Source organism: Rattus norvegicus, chromosome 3 (genome assembly GCF_021556685.1).
Source record: "Rattus norvegicus strain SHRSP/BbbUtx chromosome 3, alternate assembly SHRSP_T2T, whole genome shotgun sequence".
Lineage (NCBI taxonomy): Eukaryota > Metazoa > Chordata > Mammalia > Rodentia > Muridae > Rattus > Rattus norvegicus.
In genome coordinates, this window is record NC_141536.1 from 153,537,499 (window position 1) to 153,559,954 (window position 22,456).

A 22,456-nucleotide genomic window follows, 5' to 3' on the forward strand; every position below is an offset into this window, starting at 1 on the left:
GCAGTAGATACCCGACTGGCCAAGCCATCTCCTTAGCCCTTTGTTCTTGAACTTTTGAGGCACTCCTAAACCATGTTCCAGTGGTTTGAACTGGTCTCCTTGCCTCTTCTCCCTAGCCATCTACGTATACGGCGCTGTAGCCGCCCTGCTGTACTTGTCTCCCCATCTTGCTGACAGTGGACGCATCCTAGCAGGCACATCTCTCGCCTGCACCCTCCTGATGACTCAGGATATTGGGCATCTTCCACACATTTCCTGACTACCTGCATCATCTCTGTGTTCTAAATTGGTCAACCTAATTTATACTCCACTCCTGCTTTCATTTGTACAATGGAATCTTTCCCAACACAGATTCAGATACTTTTGGGTTTTTGAGACAGGGTTTTTCTGTGTAACCCTGGTTGTTTTTGAACTCAGAGGTGTGTCTACCTCTGCTTCTCAAGTGCTGGGATTGAAGGCGTGTGTTACCAATGCCCAGCTCCAGATGCTTTTAATAAGTGCAATACATCAGTTATTCACACATTCAGCAAACTTACTGAGAACTACTTGATGATAGGCACAAGAAATAAAAGGTTACGTATGTAGAGTTCTCAGTAAGTACATCCAATTACACCCAAGATAGGCCTCTAAAGAAACAGCAGACAGGCTCTCTCTGGACATACCTGTACAAAGGGTCTCTGGAGTCTCTTATTTCTCTGTATCTGTCATACACGGGGTCTCGATGATCTCGAAAATCTCTAGAGTCTCTTAGATCACGAAAGTCCCGAAAATCCCTCAGGTCCCGGGCTTCACGTACACTTCTGCTGTCTCTGTGATCCCGAATGTCCCTGCTGTCTCTGCGGTCCCGCAACTCCCGAGGGTCTCGAATGTCTCTATCCCGGGTATCCCGGCCATTTCTGCCATCCCTGGGTTCTCTCCTTGGACTTCCTCGAATTGGAGAGCGATCACGCCTTGTATCTCGACTATCTCCAAAGCTATAGGGATCCCTGTGGGAGTTAGTAAAAACATACTAAGACAAAGAAATTTGGGTGGCCAATCCTTCAGCTCTGTGTAAGAGAATGCCACCTCCCTCCAACTATTTTTCTCTAAAACACAGCACTCACACAGTGGCAACTTAACCACAAACGTTAAGACAAATCACCTATCTTGTTAGGCCTAGAAGGTTCTAGAACCTCAAAGGACTGCAGCATCAAAGGAAGTATGTATGAACAAAAGCTGGAGAATGAGTAGTTATCAGGCTTTAGGCATAACTCAGCTTCTTAAACAAGCCGAGTTATCTCCTCAGTTACAACAGGTTTTTAAAGGGGAAACGCTTTCCCCTAAAGTCTATTTTATTCCATTACCAGTATATGAAAAAGGCTTTATGGGTCAGAACTATTGGGGCTCAGTAAGGGCCAAGGCTCATAAAGGAATGTGGGAGAAGTCTTTCCTCTCCAACACTGCACTTCAACAATGAGAGCAGGACCAGAATTTTAAGGCCAGTCACCCATCTATTACCCTGCTCAGACACAATATCATACAAAGGAATCAAAGAAAGAGTTTTTTAAAATATAGAAAACCACTTAAAATATCTAGCAGGATGTTCAAATCAAGAGGGAAAAAAACAAGCAAAATCTGGTTTGTAAAGCTCTGAAGCAGCCAGATCGTGTTCTGTTACTGGTAGCAGTTTCTTCCAATCTAATCTAAGGGTTACGTGGAATCTAGCCAGGTGGTTTTTGTACAAGACTTTGAGTGTTATGTTAAGTGTTCGAAGTCAGCAATGCGCTTGCATAGCTCTAACTCAGTATCTTTCACTCACTGGAGACTGACTTCAGACAGACTTGAAATGACAACCATCCTAGTCTAACCTAGGCACCATCTGCAGTTTTCACTTCCTCCAGTTGTCAGTCGTTAAGTTAGCTTCGACTCTTCTTCCCCATCCCCACTAAATCTCCTGGATCTTTCCTGTGTGGTCCTTTCAAATGCATCATTCCAATTAAGCCCATTTCTGTGTTGACATCAAAAGAATTTCCCAAAAACAAAAACAAACAAAAAACCCCCACCAATCTTCATTTCAATTATTTCAATACAAACTAAATCTCTATCAGTTACCCACCATCCCATGGCTCTCCAGGAGCCCCAGGCAGCCTAACAAATGGGCCCTGTAAATTCTAGGGACTTTTCCTCACCCCTTTTGCTCCCAAGTAACAACAGGGTGTTTGTACAACCACTGTAGCTCATTTTAGCTTCTGATTAAAGGACACAGAGACCTATTTATTAACAAGCTGTGGGCACTAGGCTGCCCTGGGGGGGGGGGGGACTCCCTCGTCACGAGGTCTTTACCTGCAGTCTGAGCCTTGCTCTGGCTTGCTCTATCTCATGTGTTCTCACGGCAAATCCTCCTGGTCCTTCTTTTCTTCCTTCTCTCCTCTATTTTGGGACCCCTGACTGGGATCATAAGTCCCATTCTATTCATTCTCTCCTGTTCAGCTCTAGGCTAAATCAGCTCTTTGTTAACCAATCAGAGGCAATGGAAAAGAAGTTTACTCAACCCTCACAGGAAAGCCCACGTCATTTGAGCTACTTCCTCAAATCTTCCCAGTAACTGCTTTCCCCTCCTAAGAACCTCCACGTCTGTGACTCGCCCTGCCCTGGCACTTATCTTTGTACAACGTCTTAAGTCTGACCCACTTTCAGGATTACCTTCTCCATAAAACCTGCCCTAAACTTTTCATCTTCCCCCCAAAACAGGCTCCTCCCCTCGCTTTCCACCCCAGTAAATGGCACAGCTGACAGTCACTCAAGCCAGAAAGCTGGACACCATCACCTGCACTCCCAACAATGTCTATATGACATTAGTTTCCTTTTGGAAAACTGGTGTTTTCTGCCCATTTTACCTTCACTGGTACCACTGAATACTAACTCTAGACCTTGCCTCCAAACTAGAGCAAGAACTAGACTGTCTTTTCTGCTCGTCTTTGTCTAGAAAGGTGGCTCTTGAGGGAATATTTCTGTAGTAAAAGCCTCTTAAATACTTTCCCAAAGTATTTAAATTCAGTTAAAACAAAACAAAACCCAAAAAAACCCAAACAAACAAACAAAAAACAAACAAACAAAAAAACCTCCACCAAGGCCAGGAAGGACCTGAATGACTTTGACCCTCCTTATATTCTCTAGGCCTGCTGCACTTTCTCGATAGTTTACCACTTTCTTGCCACATGAGTCTTTCACCTACATCCATCCTAGATCTTTCCTGATCCTTTTGTGCAACAGAAATGGACCCATATTCCTTTTCTAGGTTTCAGTATAAAAATAGCCCCTACTCTCTGATTCTCTTAAGTTTATTTTCTGACATTTGAGACAGGGTCCCATAGCTAGGTTCATGATCCTCATGAATGCTGGGATTATACAGATGTGTACCACCATACATGACTGATTTTGTTTAGAAGTTTTGCCAGGTGTGGCAGCGCACATCTGAAACTCCAGCACTCAGGAGGCTAAGGTACAAGGATTGTCATGACTTTGTGGCTCCTCGTACATACATACACTGTGTACAGACCAGCTACACGGTGAGGGCTACACAGTGACTGTGCCTCATAAGGAGGGACAAAAAATTACTCTCTGCTTCTGAGTATCATGCATGTTAAAAGTAGGTGCTCTACCACTGAGCTGCACCAACTACTCTGTACTTTCACATTTCGTTTAGGTATCTTTTCTAATAGACTGCAAGTTCTACAGAGACAAAGATGTCAGTTTGAGTCTCCAACAGAAATACTACACAGAACTCATTGGGAGGGATGTGTTCCTATACATACTATTACTTCACTTAGCACACTGTCCTGAGGTAACAGTCAAACTGCACATTTTAACAGATATTAGGCCACACATATAATAGTGTTAGATTGTATCACTCAACAGATGTCTGAATGAAAGTATACTTTGTTGTTTACAAAACAACAAAAAATTTGCCCAGCAAAATGTTCTGGGAGCACAGCCTCTCCTTCAGCAGTGAAAGGTGGCATTTGTTTACATAGATTCCCTATCAACAGAAAGCTGTCTTGAATGTTGTATCTCTAGGATTCAGCAGAGTGTAGGAAATGTTTAAAAATTCAACTATCACATCTCGGCCTTTTGGCTAAGACCAAGTGTAAAAATTTAGCTATTTTACTGAACTCTAAGCCTTCTAAGAGCAGGTCCCATGTTCTAATGAGACTTGTACTGTACATACTAAGCATTATCAGTGTGACTGGCCTGGGAAAAAGCCTCAATTTCCCTTCGTCCCCATAGCTACAACAAAAGCAATTTATTTGCAATTGTGCTTCTAAAAAAAAAAAAATTTTTTTTTTTTTTTTGAGACAAGGGACTTGTTGCCTTATTTAGGCTGGTCTCAAAGTCTAGGTTCAAAAGAACGTTCTGCCTCAGCTATGGCCATTCTGGTCCTCTATTTCAAGGTTCATCAGTACTCCTGGATTTGTAGGCATAACTACACAGTAGCTAGATGTTTAAATGAGTGCTAGCTAGCCATTCTTACCAGAAGCATGTACAGACTAAGACTGCCCAAGCTCCCCTATCGTATCAGAGTCCTCCCGCTGCATGGAGCATCTGCTGCGGTGTAGATGTGGGCCGGCAGTCAGGGCACAGTAGAACGTGACAAACACAAAGTGTCTTTAGATTATTAGTGACTGGTGGATAGACCTGCCTTGGGAAGCCATCAGAAGCAGTCATTAGAAGTGGAACAGATTTCAAGTGTTCTTGGCAATCAGGGCTGAAGTATCCTGAGCCTGATCAGCCACAAACCACGCAAGGCCTCAGGCTAGGAGAATGTGGATACGCATGTCACAGCACGTTAGCTGCAGCTTTATGACAATGACAAATGTCATATCTGGTGCTCGCTATCATTGTCTTTATTTCTGATGCTCCCATATGGTAGGTAAGAACTGCCACCACTCTCCATCTCCGACCCAGCAGTTCTTCTTTCTATTCCATCAAGGCATCTTACCTGGTAGAGTTTGCCTTTGCAGGTCGACCATTAACAACCCTGTTTTCACAGCCTAGGTCCATACTTCTTGTATGGCACAACCTTCTTTTCCCTTCCCTCAAAGACTCTGAGGTCCATGGGCAACAAAGCTAATAATTCTCTTCTGGATAAAAATACAGAAAGGGCAACATTCACAAAGGAGAACGGATGGAGGCAAAGGCATGTGGTGGTAAAGACAGTAATTAGCAAAAACAAAAAGGCAAAACATTCTCCTTCCTCCAAATGAACAATATGGCAGACTGTTGTTCTTCTAGAGACAAAAACAAAACAAAACCAAAAACCCTTTTAGAGTCACTTTAGGACCTGAAAAACAAAGTTCTCAGAGCAACAGCACTGTTTCTCATCCCACCATTAACACAGTTAATAAAAGGATAATGCTGTGACCAGCACCCAAAGGCAGGAGGACAAACCTCCTAGAGGAGCTTGACCTCATATGGTAGGTTACAAGCAAGTTTCTGGAACACAGAGAGTTCACAGGATCACTGCAGGGTACCCAGAGGTCTTTTACAGAGGAAAGCCAAAACAGCACTGAGTCACGTAGCACACCATTAGACACCAAGAAGGAACAGAACACGACAGGTAAACACGAGCACCAAAGGCCAGAGGGAAGCACACGGTCAGCACACAATTTTGCTCCATGTTCTTGATCTATTCATAGGGAGGGAGAAGAGGAGGCCAGTGTTCTTTTTTTTTTTTTTTTTTTTTTAAAAAAAAAAAAAAAAAAAAACAACAGAGAATCAAATCACCGGAGAACATTTTAGACATAAGGTGAGGGTGTTGAGGGGAAAACCATGGCTCAGCAGGCAGTGACATGTTTCTGGGTGACAGGCTTCCTTTGCTGGGGACTAACACTGCTTGGAGGGCACTAGGCATTTGAAAGCATACAGAAAGCATGCCAGATGGCTTAAGAGCCTGAGACAGACTCGTGCTGTTTTTCAGCAATCTTCAAATGTTAGATCCAGTCGTGTTCCTTGGCTTTGACTGTATGGAAGGTTCAGCAGAAAGGCCCTGTCTTCCTTCTTTTCTGTTACTCACTCCTTTTACCGTGTCCACTGCGGTATTGTCCTTGAGAGGGTCAACCTTCATTTGACCCTGAGAAAAATCCTTCATCAGCTCTTCAAATTCCCATCACAGATTCTGCCCACAAAGACCATTCTCTAATGGCTGGATGTGGTGAAGCACAAAGGCCCTGGAGAACTATCAATGAAGGTAGCAAACAGGGTGCAATGAGATGGCTACTTGGAGATGCGAGGTCTCTGAGTGCTCAAGCTTTCCCCTGGGAAGCTGTTGACTTCTCTGCTGCTAGACGTGGCTCTTCTTCTGAGCTGATGACTTTCTTCAGGTGTAAGACAAGAGGTAAATCACAGTCCAGCGTCTTCCACTGTGAGGCCACTGAAGCTGGGACAATCTCATACCACAGAAACAAGCAGTTATCGAAGAAATTAAAGGCACGTGGATATGGTGAGAGCACCCCAGGTCACACAGGACGTTGTCCAGAGCCGGGTTATTTGTGATAAGCTAATCCCCAGTGGCTTCAGCGGAGAGATACTGTGTTCAACACCCGTCACAGTTATAAGGAGGAAAGTCCTCTGAAGATCTGGTGTGATCAAAGTAATTCTGTGTTTTCTTCAGATCATATGGGAAGGTTTAGGAAACAGTACTTGGAGGCCAAACTGGCACAGGGGTGTGCTCTAAGACTTGGTTTTCAAAGTAGACTGAAAGCGGCAACCTCAAAGATCTGGGCCATGAGAATTCTACCTCAGTCACCGAGAGCACACTGATGCTGTGCTGTTTACCAGCCATGAACAACCTGGCTTAGTGAGCAGTGCACTACCGTGGTCTAAGGAAGCAGTCCAAGGTTGTACACTAAGGACTCTGAGTACGGATCCCCCATGCAGACTTCCTGCTTGGCCAGGCAAACAGTGTCAGAATCACTCATACCTTGATAGCTAGAGTCATTAGGGAGACACATTACTTAACAAGAGCAAGCCCAGCAGAACTGTAGTCTTCCAAAGAAGTGATAATTCTGTGAAAACCCCCAAACATAGGTGTTTTGACACTCAGGGTTAAAGTCCAGCAAAACAAGTGTTATGAAGATCTTGTCAACACATCTAAAAATAATTTTTGTTTTAAAGTAGACAACATAATGACGTAAAGGCGTATCTTAAAAGGAATGTCTGTTCATCAGTTCAGTGTCAAGCCTTACTCCTAGAACAGTGCAACCCTGTGCTGGGGCACAGGATAAGGCCTCCCAGTGAAAGCAGCTCAACTGCTGACTGCAATTACTCCAAGGATTTGGCTGAATGCATGTGCCCAAGGGACTGAGTCAGAAATCACTGTCCTTCCAGATTAATCTGATCTGCCCTGCATTCCACTGCTGTTCTGCTAGTATGTCCAGAAACCAAGGCACGGGTAGGGTACTAACCAAAACAGCACCGCTTTATTTTAGTGTTTACCTTGTCTTGATCCATTTGTTTTGTTTTTTAAAGGTAAAAATTTGGGCTTCTTTATTCAGGTTTTAGGTAGGGCCTTAGAACAAATTTTTACCAAATATGAGCATCCTGAAACAAATGCTTATTTGTATATAAACGTACAGAACTTGATCATGCTAAACAAGATGCCAAAGAACCCAGTCATTCATCACAAGAAAAACTGCTAATCAAGTCACTAGCCATCAAGCACTCTCAGTTTGAAGCTTAGTTCTGAGGTGCATCAAGGTGGCTGCATGTTTATTTATCTGGTAGGGAGATTATCTGAAGGGCTCTCTCTAATGCTGCTTATATGTTTGTTTACTTGGGAGAAGCTACTGGTGAAAAGGAAAAATATTATTCCTCCCTGTGGTGATTTGAATGAGAACGGCTCCCAGGGACATATATCTGAATGCTTAGTCATCAAGGGGCTATGGCATATAAGAACTATAAGGACTAGGAGATGTGACCTTCTTGGAGGAAGTGTGTCACTGGGGATGGGCTTAGATGTTTCAAAAGCCCATGCCTTGCCCAGAGTCTCTCGGCCTGTGGATCACGATGTAGCTTATATGTGCTGCCATGTCCCCTGCCAAGATAAAAAGCACCCGTCCCCTACCCACGATTAAATGCTTTCTTTCCTAAGAGCTGCCCTGGCCACGGCACCTCTTCACAGCAACAGAAGAGAGTAGGCTACTTCCCCTATACATGACACTATGGAGCCACATTTCAGGTTTGGGACGAAAGTAAACCCTTTAATTTAGTGTTCATGAATTGGTTATACTGGATTGCAAAACAGTGAGTTGATTTTTCCAAAGCTGCAATGTTGAATATTAACGATCAACTAGAAATGTGAGAAGCATCTGACTAAATATCATTATTAGGATAAAATAAAATGTCCTTTCAATTCATAACAGAAACAAGAGTGGCTATTTTATAAAGTGTGTGTGTACGTTCTTTTCATGTCCAGTCTGTAAAAAACCTAGCTGACAACTAACCAGAGTTCACGAGCATTACTGGGAGAGAATTTTTCTAGAGGGGTTAATGTCTTCGTAGTTATAAATCCATACCCTTTAACCATATTTGAGAAAAATACACACTAGAATTCTTTGGAAATTGGACACGTTTCCTCTTTCAAGTCATTGGCAACTACAACTCTGATCTGAGACTTGGTACCTCTGACCACTATATGCACACTCTTGCTACCTCACTATGTTTATAGAGAGCCTGAGTTAGGAACAGAGGTGGGAATGCCCTGATTCCACAAGTCACCACAGTTAGACATGGCCTGATGGAAGCAGACACGACATGGGAAACTTTTAAGTTTTAAGAATTGTGTCTTCCAGGCCACTGACACGGACCTATAAGTCAACCAATGCAGCATTTACCTGCAAGCCATAATCCTTCTTTATTTTCTTATTTTGAGACAAATTCTAGTATATCCTAGGCTAGCCTTGAATCCACTAATATCTGATGATGATAATGACCTTGAACTTTTTTGCCTCTAAATCTCAGATGACCAGATTACGGGATGTATCGCACGGGATGCATCACCACACAGTTTATGTGGAGCTGGGGATTGAACCCAGAGCTTACACTCAAGGCAAACCCTCTACCAGCTGAGCCATACTTGCGGTCAGTCACAGGCATGATGGCATTAGAAGAAACAGAATAATATGATGTGCCTTCTTGCACAGTGACACTCATGAATGGCTAGGCATGCATGTGACATCTGTGGCAAAGATGCACTTGTGCTGTTTAACTCCAATGTACAGCCAAGAATGGACAAAGATTCAGCTGAAATTACAATCATTGTCTTGCTTGCAGTGTCAGTGTGAACTCTGCAGAGTATATGCACGGAACATATTTTTGACAGCTAGAAAACACCTCCCCTTCATGTCCAAGTGAAAATAAAAACACAAAGCACACAGGTGGCCCCATCCAAAAGCAGGACAGCTACACATCATGTGCAAGAGCTCATGGAGTCAGGTACATCCCCAGCTCTCAGGGCCAGTAAAGCTGCACAGTTAGGTTTCATTGGACAACTAAGCTTAGTCCACGTAGGGAATGTAGCTTAGTTTTTTTTTTTTTTTCTTTTTTTTTTTTTCTTCTTTTTTTTGGAGCTGGGGACCGAACCCAGGGCCTTGTGCTTGCTAGGCAAGTGCTCTACCACTGAGCTAAATCCCCAACCCGTAGCTTAGTTTTAAAATGACATTTTCGCTCCCTCCCTCTAGAGGGGCGCCACGGCGCACAGATGTGGAATTTAGAGGATAGCTATGGGAGTCAGTTCTCTCCTCCCACTGTGTTGATCCTGGGGATCCAACTCAGGCTACAGGGTTGGTGTCAAGTCCCTGCTCCCTAGGAGTCATTCGCTGGAATGTGTGCTTGTAGTTTCTGTGACAATCTGGCATTTTACCTAGGAACACAGGCAAGACCCAGAGTGCACATGGGAGCTTTTGAGAAACATCAGATAGTAACTACATCCCATCAGTTGCATCCCACACATGCACTGCTATGGGACCACGAAGTGTGTATACAATCTCAACGGAACACTAGCAAAGTTCTCCTTTGTATCTTGAGAGTACACACCAAAGCTATGACTTTCTTGTCTATATTAAAAGGAAAACCATATTGGGAAAAATGCCTTCTGTGTTCAGGAAAGCTCAGAAAAAGGAAGACTTTTGAGAAGTGGAGTGTTTTGCCCTCTTTATTTCCCTTCAGACAAGTAACCCAGACATTCGAGCACACGGGATCTGCAGCACAGGCACAGCGGCAATCTGTCAAGCAGCTCTTTCCGAAAACCTGAGTTAACATCTGGGCCGGCAGCAATTTGCAATGAAGATTCAAATCTCTGCTGCCTGCTGCAGAGCAACACGGCAGGTACACACCAACTTGACCCTGGGGCCCTCCTCCTGCTCTGAAGAATCCCAATGACACGTGAGCTGGGGAAACAGAGGTTTATCCTCTTCCAATTGCCTGCAACTCATGCCGCAAGCTGAACTTGCTGGTTTTGTCACGGAAAACACAAAGCTTCCTCTGTATCTCCTGACGTATGACTTAAAAAGTAGCAAGGCCCTTCAGACAAGGTTCTTGTTTGCTTGAGCGTTTCTGATTTGTTGGGGGGGAGAAAAGACCCTTGATGTGTGAAGTTGGGCTTAACTCCCCTGAGCCCAGCTCTCCCAAGGGAACTCACTGCTTCAGGGTACTTTACCTTCGTGTGGGGCTGGGTCTTGATGGAGCCGTATTCATATTTCTTCTTTCCGCTGCCTTATTAATATCTGAAAAGAATAATCAACCCATCTGTTCAATGCTATGGAATAAAAACAAGATCATCAGCACATTTTAAATGAAAGCAACAACCAAAAAGAAAAAAGAAAAGAAAAAAGAAAGAAAGAGAAAGAGAGAAAGAACCAAAACCTACAATGGTAACCAGCAGGTCCAAGGAGATCCATTTAGAGACACACTGGTACTCGGGCAGTTTTATTATTAAGTTAAGACAGTACAGTGCTGTGACTTACAGAGAAAGATGGCCCTTTATATTGTACCTAAAAAATAATTTAAATCGATTATATCAATATCTCAATACCCCGATAAACCCAAAGCCTAACATTTCCCTGTCCAAAGGGAGGCAGAGGTGGTTGTCAGTTGTTTGGGGTTTTTTTTGTTTGTTTGTTTGTTTTGTTTTTTTTCCTGGAAGGAAAGATAAGTGCAGTTTGGGAGAAAAAAAAGCAAAGTGGTAAATAATTCTATTTTATTTATAAAGAAGATAATATTAATGGTCTTAAACATCACTATTCAATAAACCAAAGCCTTTTAAAATGTACTTTGGATTACTTTCCACTGAATGGAAATCTTCCAGAATGAGATGTGGGAAAGAAACTAATTTTTAAAATCAAAGAATACAATTCATTTGCATCTATGATCTAAGGTAAGCACAAGCATTTTGCACATGGATTGTGAGAAAGCATTCCTAGTCAACTTTCATACAGATAGGACATGTATGTGTCACAGATGAGTACAGGAGGCACCAGCATCTCTAAGCGCTTACAGAAAGGCCAATGACCACATGCAATTAAAGCCGGCTTAGTTCAAAACAAAACAGACTCACTCTTCAGAGCCTGGAGTGAGTGATGAAGCACCTTATTCTAAGAGATAATTGAGTACTTAAAGAAACCTCCCAATCTACGTTTCAAAACAGCACCTCATCTTCTCAGAGAACAAAGGATGCTTCAGTCTCCAAACTCCTGGCAGGTGACAAGCTGCTTCCTACTGCACTGCAGCTTTGCCTTCCACTTGCTCCATTCGGGCAGTTAGCAGCGTCACAGTTAATGACTCGAATGGTACTAAACATTCACTTAATACAATGCTTTAAATAGTAATTATGCATTTTAAAAAATCCCAGCAGGTTTTATCATGTGCAAGTCCACAGCACCATGAAAAGCTGACGATGGTTTGGGTTCAGGCTTCACTCGCTCTGTAAGCTGTCACTTTTAAATTCTCATTCAAGCGAGGAAGACCTGTGATTCACTTAAAATCAGAAGTCTCTATATTATGAGGAAACTGAAGAGAATATGAATCTACAGAGCCAGACAAACTCAGTTCTGCCCAAATCACTCCTTACCTTCAGGATATATTTTCTTTCTCTTTCTGCCTGTCTGTCTGTCTTTCTTTCTTTTTTGTTTTATCCAGACAGGGTTTCTCTGTGTGGCCCTGGCTATCCTGAAACTCACTCTGGACCAGACTGTCCTGGAACTCAGAGATCTATCTGCCTCTTCCTCTCAAAGGATGGGATTAAAGGAATGTGCCACCACACCCACATCAAGATAAATTTTCTATGTAAGATTTGACTAGCTGGCCAGAATTTGATACTGCAAATGGAACTTCTGTGATTTACAGTTAAATTCACAAATATTCAAATCATACATTATATGACAGGCATCACAGTGAATAACATTTTTAAAAACTATGTGCATGCATGTGTGAGGAACAGAAAACTTTCGGGACTCAGTTCTTTCCTTCCTTCTCAGTTCTATGCGGGTTCCAGGAATGTAAACAGGTTGTCAGGCTTGGCAAGGAAATATCTTTACCCACTGAGCATTTCTCCAATTCCTAACTCTCTGATGTATAAACTGTGAAGAACAAGTTCATCTTTGCAAGTACTTCCTGACGGAGCCTGCTCACTGCACACTTTAAGTACAGGGCAGCTAGGATTTGGAGGACATGTTATGAAAATCTTTAACTACTTACACAGTTATCATTATCACTGATCCACCTGGTATGTGCATATGAATGGTGCTATTCATTTGTAGCACAAGTTGCTCTGAACTCAAGATCCTCCTGCTTGATAGACAGATACCCTGGAGTGCTGGGATATTTTTAGGTGCCATTTTGCTCCCTGTGGTACTACGCTAACTGATAAGTTTCTTCGAATCTATGCTTTCCCTCTGCATATGATAGGGTATTACATTATATCCAATCTGTGAGTGCTGCCTACATAGGAATTACCAGATCAAAGTGGTTATATATTATGAAAATTTGAGGCAACACTGGTTCCAGATAGGAAGGGGGATATTTTATGTTTAACTTGTCAAAACAATTTTTTATAATTGAAAGGTTATTTAAAGAACACTTAAGGTTATATAAGGTTATGTTATGCTTATATAACATTATATATTTAATTTATCATAATTGCATTGTAATATCTATTCATCTTGCGTACTACAAAGCAATATTATATGTGGATGCTGTGGCTTATGTTTCCTCTACAAAAAAGACAACAAAAAAAGAAGACTTTTAACTCTTGAATATCTTCTTCCCTTTCTTTCTTCTTTGAGACAGACTAGCCCCAAATTCAAGACAATCTTCCTGCCTCAGTCTTCCAAGTGCTGGGCTTACAGGTGTGAACCACCATGCCGGTTTTGTTTTGCTCTGGGTGCTAGCTAGCCAAGCTGTCTGCCACGAGCTGCATTTTCAACATGAGCTACTTCTTTCCACTAGAGACTAACACCCCTGTCATGTGCTATGCCAAATGTTTGATTTTTCACCTTCATTTCTGAATGTCTTAATCTTTCAGTTTGGCTGACATGCAGAGACAATGAAATGGAATTTTCTGGCTAAGAATCTCATTCAGGAGGCCTACCCATGTTAGGGTAGACTTGAGAGGTTTTCAGATCGTGGTGAAAACATCATCACGAGCATCGTTATTAATCCTACTACACACACTGAACTTCTGGAGACCTGAACTCCTGCTGCTTGAGGCAGAAGTATAGGGAGTTCCTCTTTGAAAATGCATATGCAGTTAGCAGTAAAGGAGCTTTTGAATTAATCACATTATTTTCTTCTTAACTCATCAGAGAGGTAGACAGACAACATCAAAGAAATAGAAATGACTTTAGTTTAAAGGAGAAGAAAAAAGGCAGCAAGAGTCAGAGCTCTATTGGGACATGAAATAGAGAATTATGATTGGACAGAAGTTAATCAACAGTGGGGCAGCTGCAACTTGGGAGTTTTCTTAAAAACAGGTAGAATATCTCTATGGAGTAGAAAAGGGAGAGGTGTGCCTTTTCTATTCCTATGACATGTTATTTTGGTCAAACATCTTTATAAAATGCAAAGTCAGTCTTTCAGTATCTTCTCCACTTTTGCTTGGATGCTACTTTGTACAGATAAGTAATTTTTATCAGCAAAATGAGTGCCACTCTCTTTATCACCACAGTCAGAGGAGACATATAACCTTGGCTGCAACATCTGTGATTTCCAAGCAGTCTTCTGAAAGCTTCAAGTTAAAAACACTTCTCATTTAAGATTTTTAAGTCAAGAAAACCAACACCAACTGAAGGGATTTACAGTGAAAGGAAAAACTAATCAAGAAAACATGTTACACAGAAGTAGTAGAGCCATTTTAAACCATGATGGATCATAGTAAAGAATTCTCAGAGTATGTAGTTTCCAATTTACAGTTTTACTTCAAACTAATATGCCAGGCAGGGCTGCACAGGGGCCCTTGAGTGTTATAAATATGCATACTAACATTCATAGTACTATGAACTGTTTTGACAACACACACACACACACACACACACACACACACACACACACACACACACACACACAAACTGACAGCAAACCATTATAAAACAAAATATCCTATGGTCTACTCTGGGATCCCTAGGCACATGGACATTCATGCTCATGTGTGTACACACACCATAAAAGGCAAATCTGGAACTCAGACTGAAGTAACCAACATAAAATGTTTAAATATCCAACAGGGACATGATTTTCATTTAGAACACTCTTTTTTTTTTTTCTTTTTTCTTTTTTTCGGAGCTGAGGACTGTACCCAGGGCCTTGCGCTTGCTAGGCAAGCGCTCTACCACTGAGCTAAATCCCCAACCCCATTTAGAACACTCTTACTAAGACTGATCATAGCCTAGGGGAATCTGTAAAAGGGCCAGGGCACTGGACACCCAATGTTTGAATGTCTCAGACTCAGTGGGGTATAAAGTACTTATTAAAGTACTACTTCCATCAATTTCTACTCCTCAGACACCTTTAGCTCCAAATTCTCCTGCCTCAGTTTCCTAAATATTGGGATCAAAGAACTAAAAAAAAAAAAAAAAAAAAAAATCAAAATACAAAGCAACCAAACAAAAATACTCGTAAAACATTAATTTCCTGCTCTTTTAATTGTGAGGTGAGTGTGTGTGTGAGTGTGTGTTCGAGAGACAGACAAAGAGAGAAAGAGACAGAGAGCGTGCATACACGCATCTTGGGCACTCTGAGAACTGAACCTATGACCTTGTGCAGGGTGGGCAACACTCTTAATACTGAGCTAACCCTTGTCATCTCTCTTTCTGATCTTAACTTTTAAATTTATTCTATTTTCTGAAACTCAATTAAAAAAAAAAAAAAACAAACCCACAAGAGTGTAGCTCTTACCCCTCAAAGAAGCTTCTTCTTGCAGCAAATGAATATCACAGAGATACACAAACTTGCCAAAATGCACAGAATATGGGACCATGGGATACCCAACTCCAAATGGTTCATTTAAAACATAATCCCTATAACTAAAGCTCAGGGAACATCCTGGAAGAGGAGATGGGAAGACAATGTTAAGAACCGGAGAACCAGGACACCTTCCGTGAGACTGTCCTATAGACATGTTAGGAAAGACGCACCCAGGAAAGGTCTCAACACTATCTGCATAATGACAACATGCGTTCACAGGCCAATGTAGAAGGGGAATTCACAAGGCCCTATCCCTGGATGAAGAGTTACCTACAGGCAACCAATGGCTGACGAGAGAAACATAAATAACACTTTTCAGAGACAAGCCCCAATAGGCTTATCCAGTCCCAAGTGTCAGCCCTACCCATACACAGGAGCAACACTAAACAGACTGAGTAGTTATATACATCCTGTGACGGTTTGTATATGTTTGGCCCAGGGAGTGGCACATTAGGAGGTGTGGCCTTGTCGGAATACACGTGTCACTGTGGGCGTGGGCTTTACTACCCTTGTCCTAGCTGCCTAGAAGTCAGTCTTCTCTGCCTCCAGAACAAGATGTAGAAAACTCTCAGCTCCTCCTACACCATGCCTGTCTAGATACTGCCATGCTCCTGCCTTGATGAACCTGTGAACTTATATGCTAGCCCCAATTAAATGCTATCTTTGTAAGAATTACCTTGGTAACTCTTGGTATCTGTCAGCAGTAAAACCCTAAGACAGACAGACAGGCAGACAGACAGACAGACAGACAGACAGACAGACACACACACACACACACACACACACACACACACACACACGAACAGTGTAGAATAACTGAGCCAAGAGTTATCATCCATCATTTTAAGTATTTACTTATTTCTAACTGCATTTTTTTCTCTTTGTCCATCATCTCTCCAATCTACAGCCTGAAGTAATCATTCTTTTCTCCTTCTGTGAGGTAGCTTTAGATTCCACGTAAATATGGTCAGTGAGGACTGGAGAGATGGCTCAGCGGTTAAGAGCATTGACTGCTCTTCCAGAGGTCCTGAGTTCAATTCCCAGCATTCACATGGTGGCTCACAACCATCTGTAATGGGATCTGATGCCCTCTTTTGGTGTGTCTGAAGACAGCTACAGTGTAGTCACATAAAATAAATAAACCTTTAAAAAAAAATATAGTCAGTAAGCTCTCGTCTACCTGTGCTCAGTGATTTCACCTTTCTTATTTTGGCCTAGATCTGAGCTGTAGCCCTATTTAAGGAATTAAATCAAATCGCTTGATTTCTCTGTCTGTTTCTTATTGATAAAAGGAATATTCTACTGTGTTTGCTATGTAGCATTCTTCAGGGACCATTGACTTAACAGTGAAAGAAAAGAGGTAGAGAAAATTTCAAAAGATCATGATTTTTACCTTTAATAATAAAATATAAAATGATCTAACGGTCAAAACGATATCAGCTACTGAGTTTCTCTTTAGCCAGGCTTCTAATACCTTAATAGCCATCAATCAATCAGTCTGTTAGTTTAGTTCACTATTCACAAAGAAAACTGACAACCATTCTTCATTTTCTTAACAACATTTAAAAAAAAATTACAGAAAAAAAAAAGCCATCAGCTTAGCTTTTAATTCAGTGCTGGCAGTGGAACAAAGGATCTTGAGCCCTCCAGGCAGAACTCTAGCACCAGCTTCACCCTAGCCACTCTTCCTAAGCGGACACCTGAGCAGGCACGAATACAGTCAGATGGGAGATTCTCACAACTTTTTCATTTTACAAAATGGAAACTCTTATATGTCCATGAAATAAGACGTTCCCATTCCTTCTCTCGTGTATGTATGTTCCCATATTTTTACACATATATATTCATTCATTCCCTATGTTACACACACTGCTTTCTTTAGTGATGATATGTCAGTACCTCCTGGAAAGTTCATTAAAAATCAAATTCCTAGGCCCTGTCTTAAGTTTGCAGAATCTGAACGTTGGGACCACTCTTCTGTAGTTTAACTAAATTCTCAGGAAACTTTCAACAAATATTTCAGAAGTACTAGTCTGTCACCTATACATTCCTCTAGCTTACACAATACAATATATGGTTAGGCCTTCTATTCAGAAGTCTCCCTAACCTGTTCAAACAGAAATGATAGACCTCAGCCACCACAGCCAGGACTACTGACTGACAACGACAGCTGCTGTCCTATGCTTGTACTTGTCTTCAAAAGTTCCTAATTATAAAAATGGTTTCAGCAGAATTTTGGGGGCAGAAGCAAGAGGATCTTGGTGAGTTCAAGGCCAGCCTGGTGTACAGGGTGAGTTCCAGAACAGCCAGGGTTACACAGAGAAATCCTGTTTTGAAACGTCAAAACAAAAATGTTATCAGGTGGGGTTGGGGATTTAACTCAGTGGTAGAGCGCTTGCCTAGCAAGCGGAAGGCCCTGGGTTCTGTCCCCAGCTCCAAAAAAAAGAAAAAAAAAATGTTATCAGGTTAATAGTTTTTTCTTCTTGGCTTTTTAACTAAGTTGTAGTGCAGTCTAAACTGGAAAGAATATGGAATATTTAGAATGCCTGTGGACCTTTTGATAACTGATCCCTTACAATCAGAAGAATGCCTTTTCCTAACAAGAAATGTCTACCAAGATCACAATGTCTGCTCGTTAACTTCAGATTTAGTCCACTTTGATTTAGTGGTGTGGATGTGAAAGTATATATACGGCCATTTTTATTCTTTCCCAAAAGTTGCATTTAGATAGTAGAACAAAATGCTTCAAAGAGGACCCCAGGAACAAAACAGTACTCATAGCTCTGGTTTGCAGAACTGGATAACATGCTTCAAAAACAATAAACTCAGTTTGTTGCTGGAATTTCCAACCCCAATAAACCCATATAAAAACACACAATCCAATTACTATAGTTATATGCTACAAGCCTAGATTGGGCAGCCTAACACTATCCTAACTTAGTCCTGAGCTGTAAGACAGCTTGCTACTTGCAGTTTCTCCTGGCCCAGTAGTTCTGGTCCACCATGGCTTCTTTCACCTCTTCTTCAGTCCTCTCTCCTTTCCCTCTCGTCCTCTTCTAACTGCCCAATCACAGGCTCTAGCCTTTACTGACCATTTCAAATGGGGCAAAGGTCCCCAGGAGATCACCCGAGTACCTGATGGGCTGCTCTCAGGGACAACCCCTCTGGGAAGCAGAATGAACATCAGAAATACAAACAGCATCTGGACAACCCCCAGCAGTGTTCACTAAAGGAAAGCCATCAGTCTGCACTCTCTCTAGGACAGGGACCAGGGAACCCATAGCTGTGTAGTTACTAACTTTAGCCTCTGGAAACCTGCACTGCTGGTCCTACTTCTTCTGGAAGTCACTGTGAGAATATACTTTTTAAAGTTTTCAGGGATGGTGGGTTTCCATGTTTTAGCTATTGTCACAGCATTTTCTTTCTGACAGTTGATGTTTATGGGTTATTTCTAATTGAATAGGATTTAGGGAGACTTCTAAATAAAGGGTTTCTAACTATGTTATATAAGATGAAGGAATAAAGAGGATATTGGAACCCTGGTATTGCTTTAGATGGTAGTCTTACCCTTACCTTTTATTAAAATGTCTATCAATGAGAGTAACAGAAGATCATCTCCCATTGGGCACTGCTCTTAGCTATCTCACTGTTCAACTCTGTTTAAGCAGAATAGTCTAGCCAACAGTACATCGATTCATAGAACAAATCCTCCAGCACACATAAAGAACTGTCAGCGAGCTTTAAAAGTATTAGCCTCAAAGACACATGGTTAAAAACACAGGAAGCAATACAGCAGAAAGAATTCTTCTTGGGGGACCGTTTAACTGGAAGAGCTCACGGGAAGACAGAGGAAAAGCCATAATGAGATCGCTGTCATCTCTGGGACATATTTGCATGAAGTTAGCATAAAGAGAAGCCTCAGAACTCCCAGAGTATAGATACCACACAACACACCTTTTTCCTTTGAGAAATCTTTTATCTCCAACAATAGTATCCTGAACATGTTCTTAATAAAGGATCTGGGGCAAGAAATTTTAAAATTTACTGAGCTCTCATTTCTATATATGCACAAAACTTCGTAATATACCACCACCATTGCACCTATCTTACAAACCAACTTGCAGGAACAAAACAGTGTTTTCACCATGTGTGCTGCTAGCTGTGGATTCCCTCTGTAACTAAGCACCAGTGTTAAGTTTAGAAACAGAGACAACATTTTTCATGTGAGGAGTCAAAACCTGAAGAAAACTGAAGTGCATATTCCAAAGGTTTCCTTTTTGTAAAAGGTTTCCATTCTTACACACACAGGTGAATTCAGTTCTCACAGTGCAGCAAGTTTATAAAGGCACTGCCATCTGCAGGCCGCAGGCACGGGATGCCTACAAGAGTTATTTTCAATAAGGTTTCAGAGCAAGCCATTGTTTATTTTTAGCTTGGAGCACTGATAGATGAGGCTCCACTTGCTGATGTTCTGACATGGGACTTCCGAGTAAAATACAATTCACCTTGCTTTTCTGAGCAGGACTGCTGCTTAGAAGTCTGGGATAATGGATCCTATGTTTAGTTCATACTGAGGTCAGCCCCTCAAAATACAGACTTCTTGTTATATAGCCCTTGGTGGTGGGGTATCTGGAATGGCCCAAGTTGGCTTTTCTGAGTTTCCTTTCAGAAAATAAATCTGCTCTCACACTTTATAAAAACTGAATTTATCGATCAGATAACTAATGGGACATGGAACAGCTGATATCTAGAAAGACCTTCTTCCATTTAGTCTTGTAATGTGGTCGTTTTGCTAGCACATTATACAAGGAAAAGCAGTCTCCTATGTTTAGGTAGAGACTATCACATGTCTGAGGGCTCAAAAAAATATAAGAAAGCTGAAAGATGAGCTAAATGGAAGGACAAACCAAAAGAAGGAAGGCATGCTTGATAAGCATTAGTCAAGTGGTCTCCAATCCCCACAAGGCAAACTAGGGCCTTGTTCCAAAATGTTGATACAAAGTTGCTTTTCACACTCAGACGGATACAGACAAGAGTAAGTGTACAGTTATCAAAAGCCCCATCAGGGTTTGCCGAAATGGCTACCACACCACAATACTGTAAGAAATTGAGGAGACACACCCAGTGCATCTGAGGGATGGTTCTTGCAGCTCCTGGGACTAGCGCTTCTAAAGGGCGACCTTTTACAATGAGAAAGTTCAGAATATTAATCATCACCCCAAAGATCCTGGGATCTTTCAATGGGATCTGGAATGCCGCAGGGGGAAAAATTCCATATACAGTCAAAGTCATGACAATTAACCCCGTACTCCTACAGCAGCGGTTCCCAAAGCCTGGAGCGCACAACTTCAGGAGGAACAAGGACACAGTGTTTATTTTAATAGACAGGTATTTATTCTTTTTTTTTATGAGCGTTAGAGAAATAACTGGCTTTCCATTATATCGTTTGGGGTTCAAATTTCCGCCTTAAACAAATGCATTTAAGGGGGAGAGGGGGGTCAGAGTCAGTTTAAAGAAAAACATTTAACATTTGGTATCTAGTACAGATGTAGGCGGACTGTAAAGGTGTAGCGCGAGGGACCGAATCTGGGGAGACGTGGTCTTAAGCAAAGCCCATGACCCGCTACCGGGGTGCGGGAAGAGCCCATGCTAGGACCCTGGGAAGCCAGTAGGTTCCGGCGCCGTGTCCGTGCGAACCTCCAGCACAATTTCTCTCGCCTGGTTCTCGGGGCCCAGGGTCCGGGTCCATATAATGGTCGAGATGTCACACAAGTTGACACCTCCAGACAGCGCCCAGGGCGACAGCGTTCCCTAGGCTGCCTGGCGCCAGGACACCGCCACCGAGACCGGTATCCTGGACCCCGGTTCGAATCCCTCCAGTGCCACTGGCTCACAGAGCTCCCCTACCCCTGCCCGCCAACCCCCCGCGCGAGCGACTTCACAGACTCGAGTGCAGGGCGTGCTCGATCCTACAAAGAAGCCTCGGCAGCTGCGATCGAGGCAGGCCACGGTGCCCACCTCAGCTCACAGACGCTCGCCTACTGGGCCCGCCAGACTCGGGTCTGGGCCGGACCGGAGCCGGAGGCAGCCGCGCCCCGCCCCAGGGCATGCGCAGCCTCGCGCGTGCCCGGAGAGCAGGCCGCGGCCGCGCGTCGAACGGGCCCTCCCGCCTCTGCGTCCTCCCTCACCCCCCTAACCGCTTGCCCATCAGTACAACGCTTCGGCGGACGGCCACTGCTTCCCGGCACTCACCGCTACCAGCGCGGCCGCCTCCCCGCCGCTCCTCCGCCTCAGGCCCGCCGCTGCCGCCTCGGCCTCAGCCCACCTGCCCGCCGTAGGACAAAGGCGCCACCAACCGACTAGCGCGGGCACGAGGCAATGGCGGCCGGGGCGGAGTGTGGAGGTGGGGGCAGAGGGCGCGCACGCAGCGGCAGCCGCGGCAGTGTCGTAAAGAGCGTGCGGATTTACGGCAGGCCCGAGTTGAAGCGTCCATCTCCTTGGCGACGGGGGCGAGGCGGTGGCTCTGGGGCGGCGGTTGAGAACGCCAGCGGTTGCCTAGTAACAGGGTCTCTGTTGAAGTACGGCTCCACACCCGCGGACTGCAGTCTGGCCTTTCCCTTTTCCAGAGTTCTTTTCCTCACCATAACTGTGCAACTAGAACATTTAAATCCCCCAGTACTTTCAGTCCTGTAAAACTTAGAGCCCCGAACGGCCAAGCAGCTGTAGACCGAAAAGTGTGCAATACCCAAACCTGATCACAAGGAACAAAGACAGCAGAGAGGTGAAGAAAAAACTGTATTTAAATTTGCATTTAAATAGGCTGTGTATCCTATCAGTTGCCTAATTGTCTCAAGGGCTCTTAGAGATATAGTTGCAGGTTTTTCTTGAGATATTTCTTTGAGGAATATTCAAGGTCAAAAATTGCCTACAACGTTACAGGAAGCATGTAAAAATGTCGTGGGGC

General features: G+C 43.0%; 1 protein-coding gene across 3 annotated transcripts in view; it reads right to left on the minus strand.

Moving 5' to 3' along the window:
- Positions 1-21,872, minus strand: part of Ncoa5 (nuclear receptor coactivator 5) — a 33,014-nt gene extending 11,142 nt beyond the window's left edge. For 2 of the 3 annotated variants that reach the window (NM_001106543.2, NM_001430217.1), the window contains 3 exon segments: positions 663-986; positions 10,694-10,760; positions 21,745-21,872. In NM_001106543.2, the coding sequence (NP_001100013.1) occupies positions 663-986; positions 10,694-10,731 (362 nt within the window). In that variant the 5' untranslated portion in view covers positions 10,732-10,760; positions 21,745-21,872. 3 annotated transcript variants of the gene reach the window in all.
- Positions 21,873-22,456: the final 584 nt, after the last annotated feature.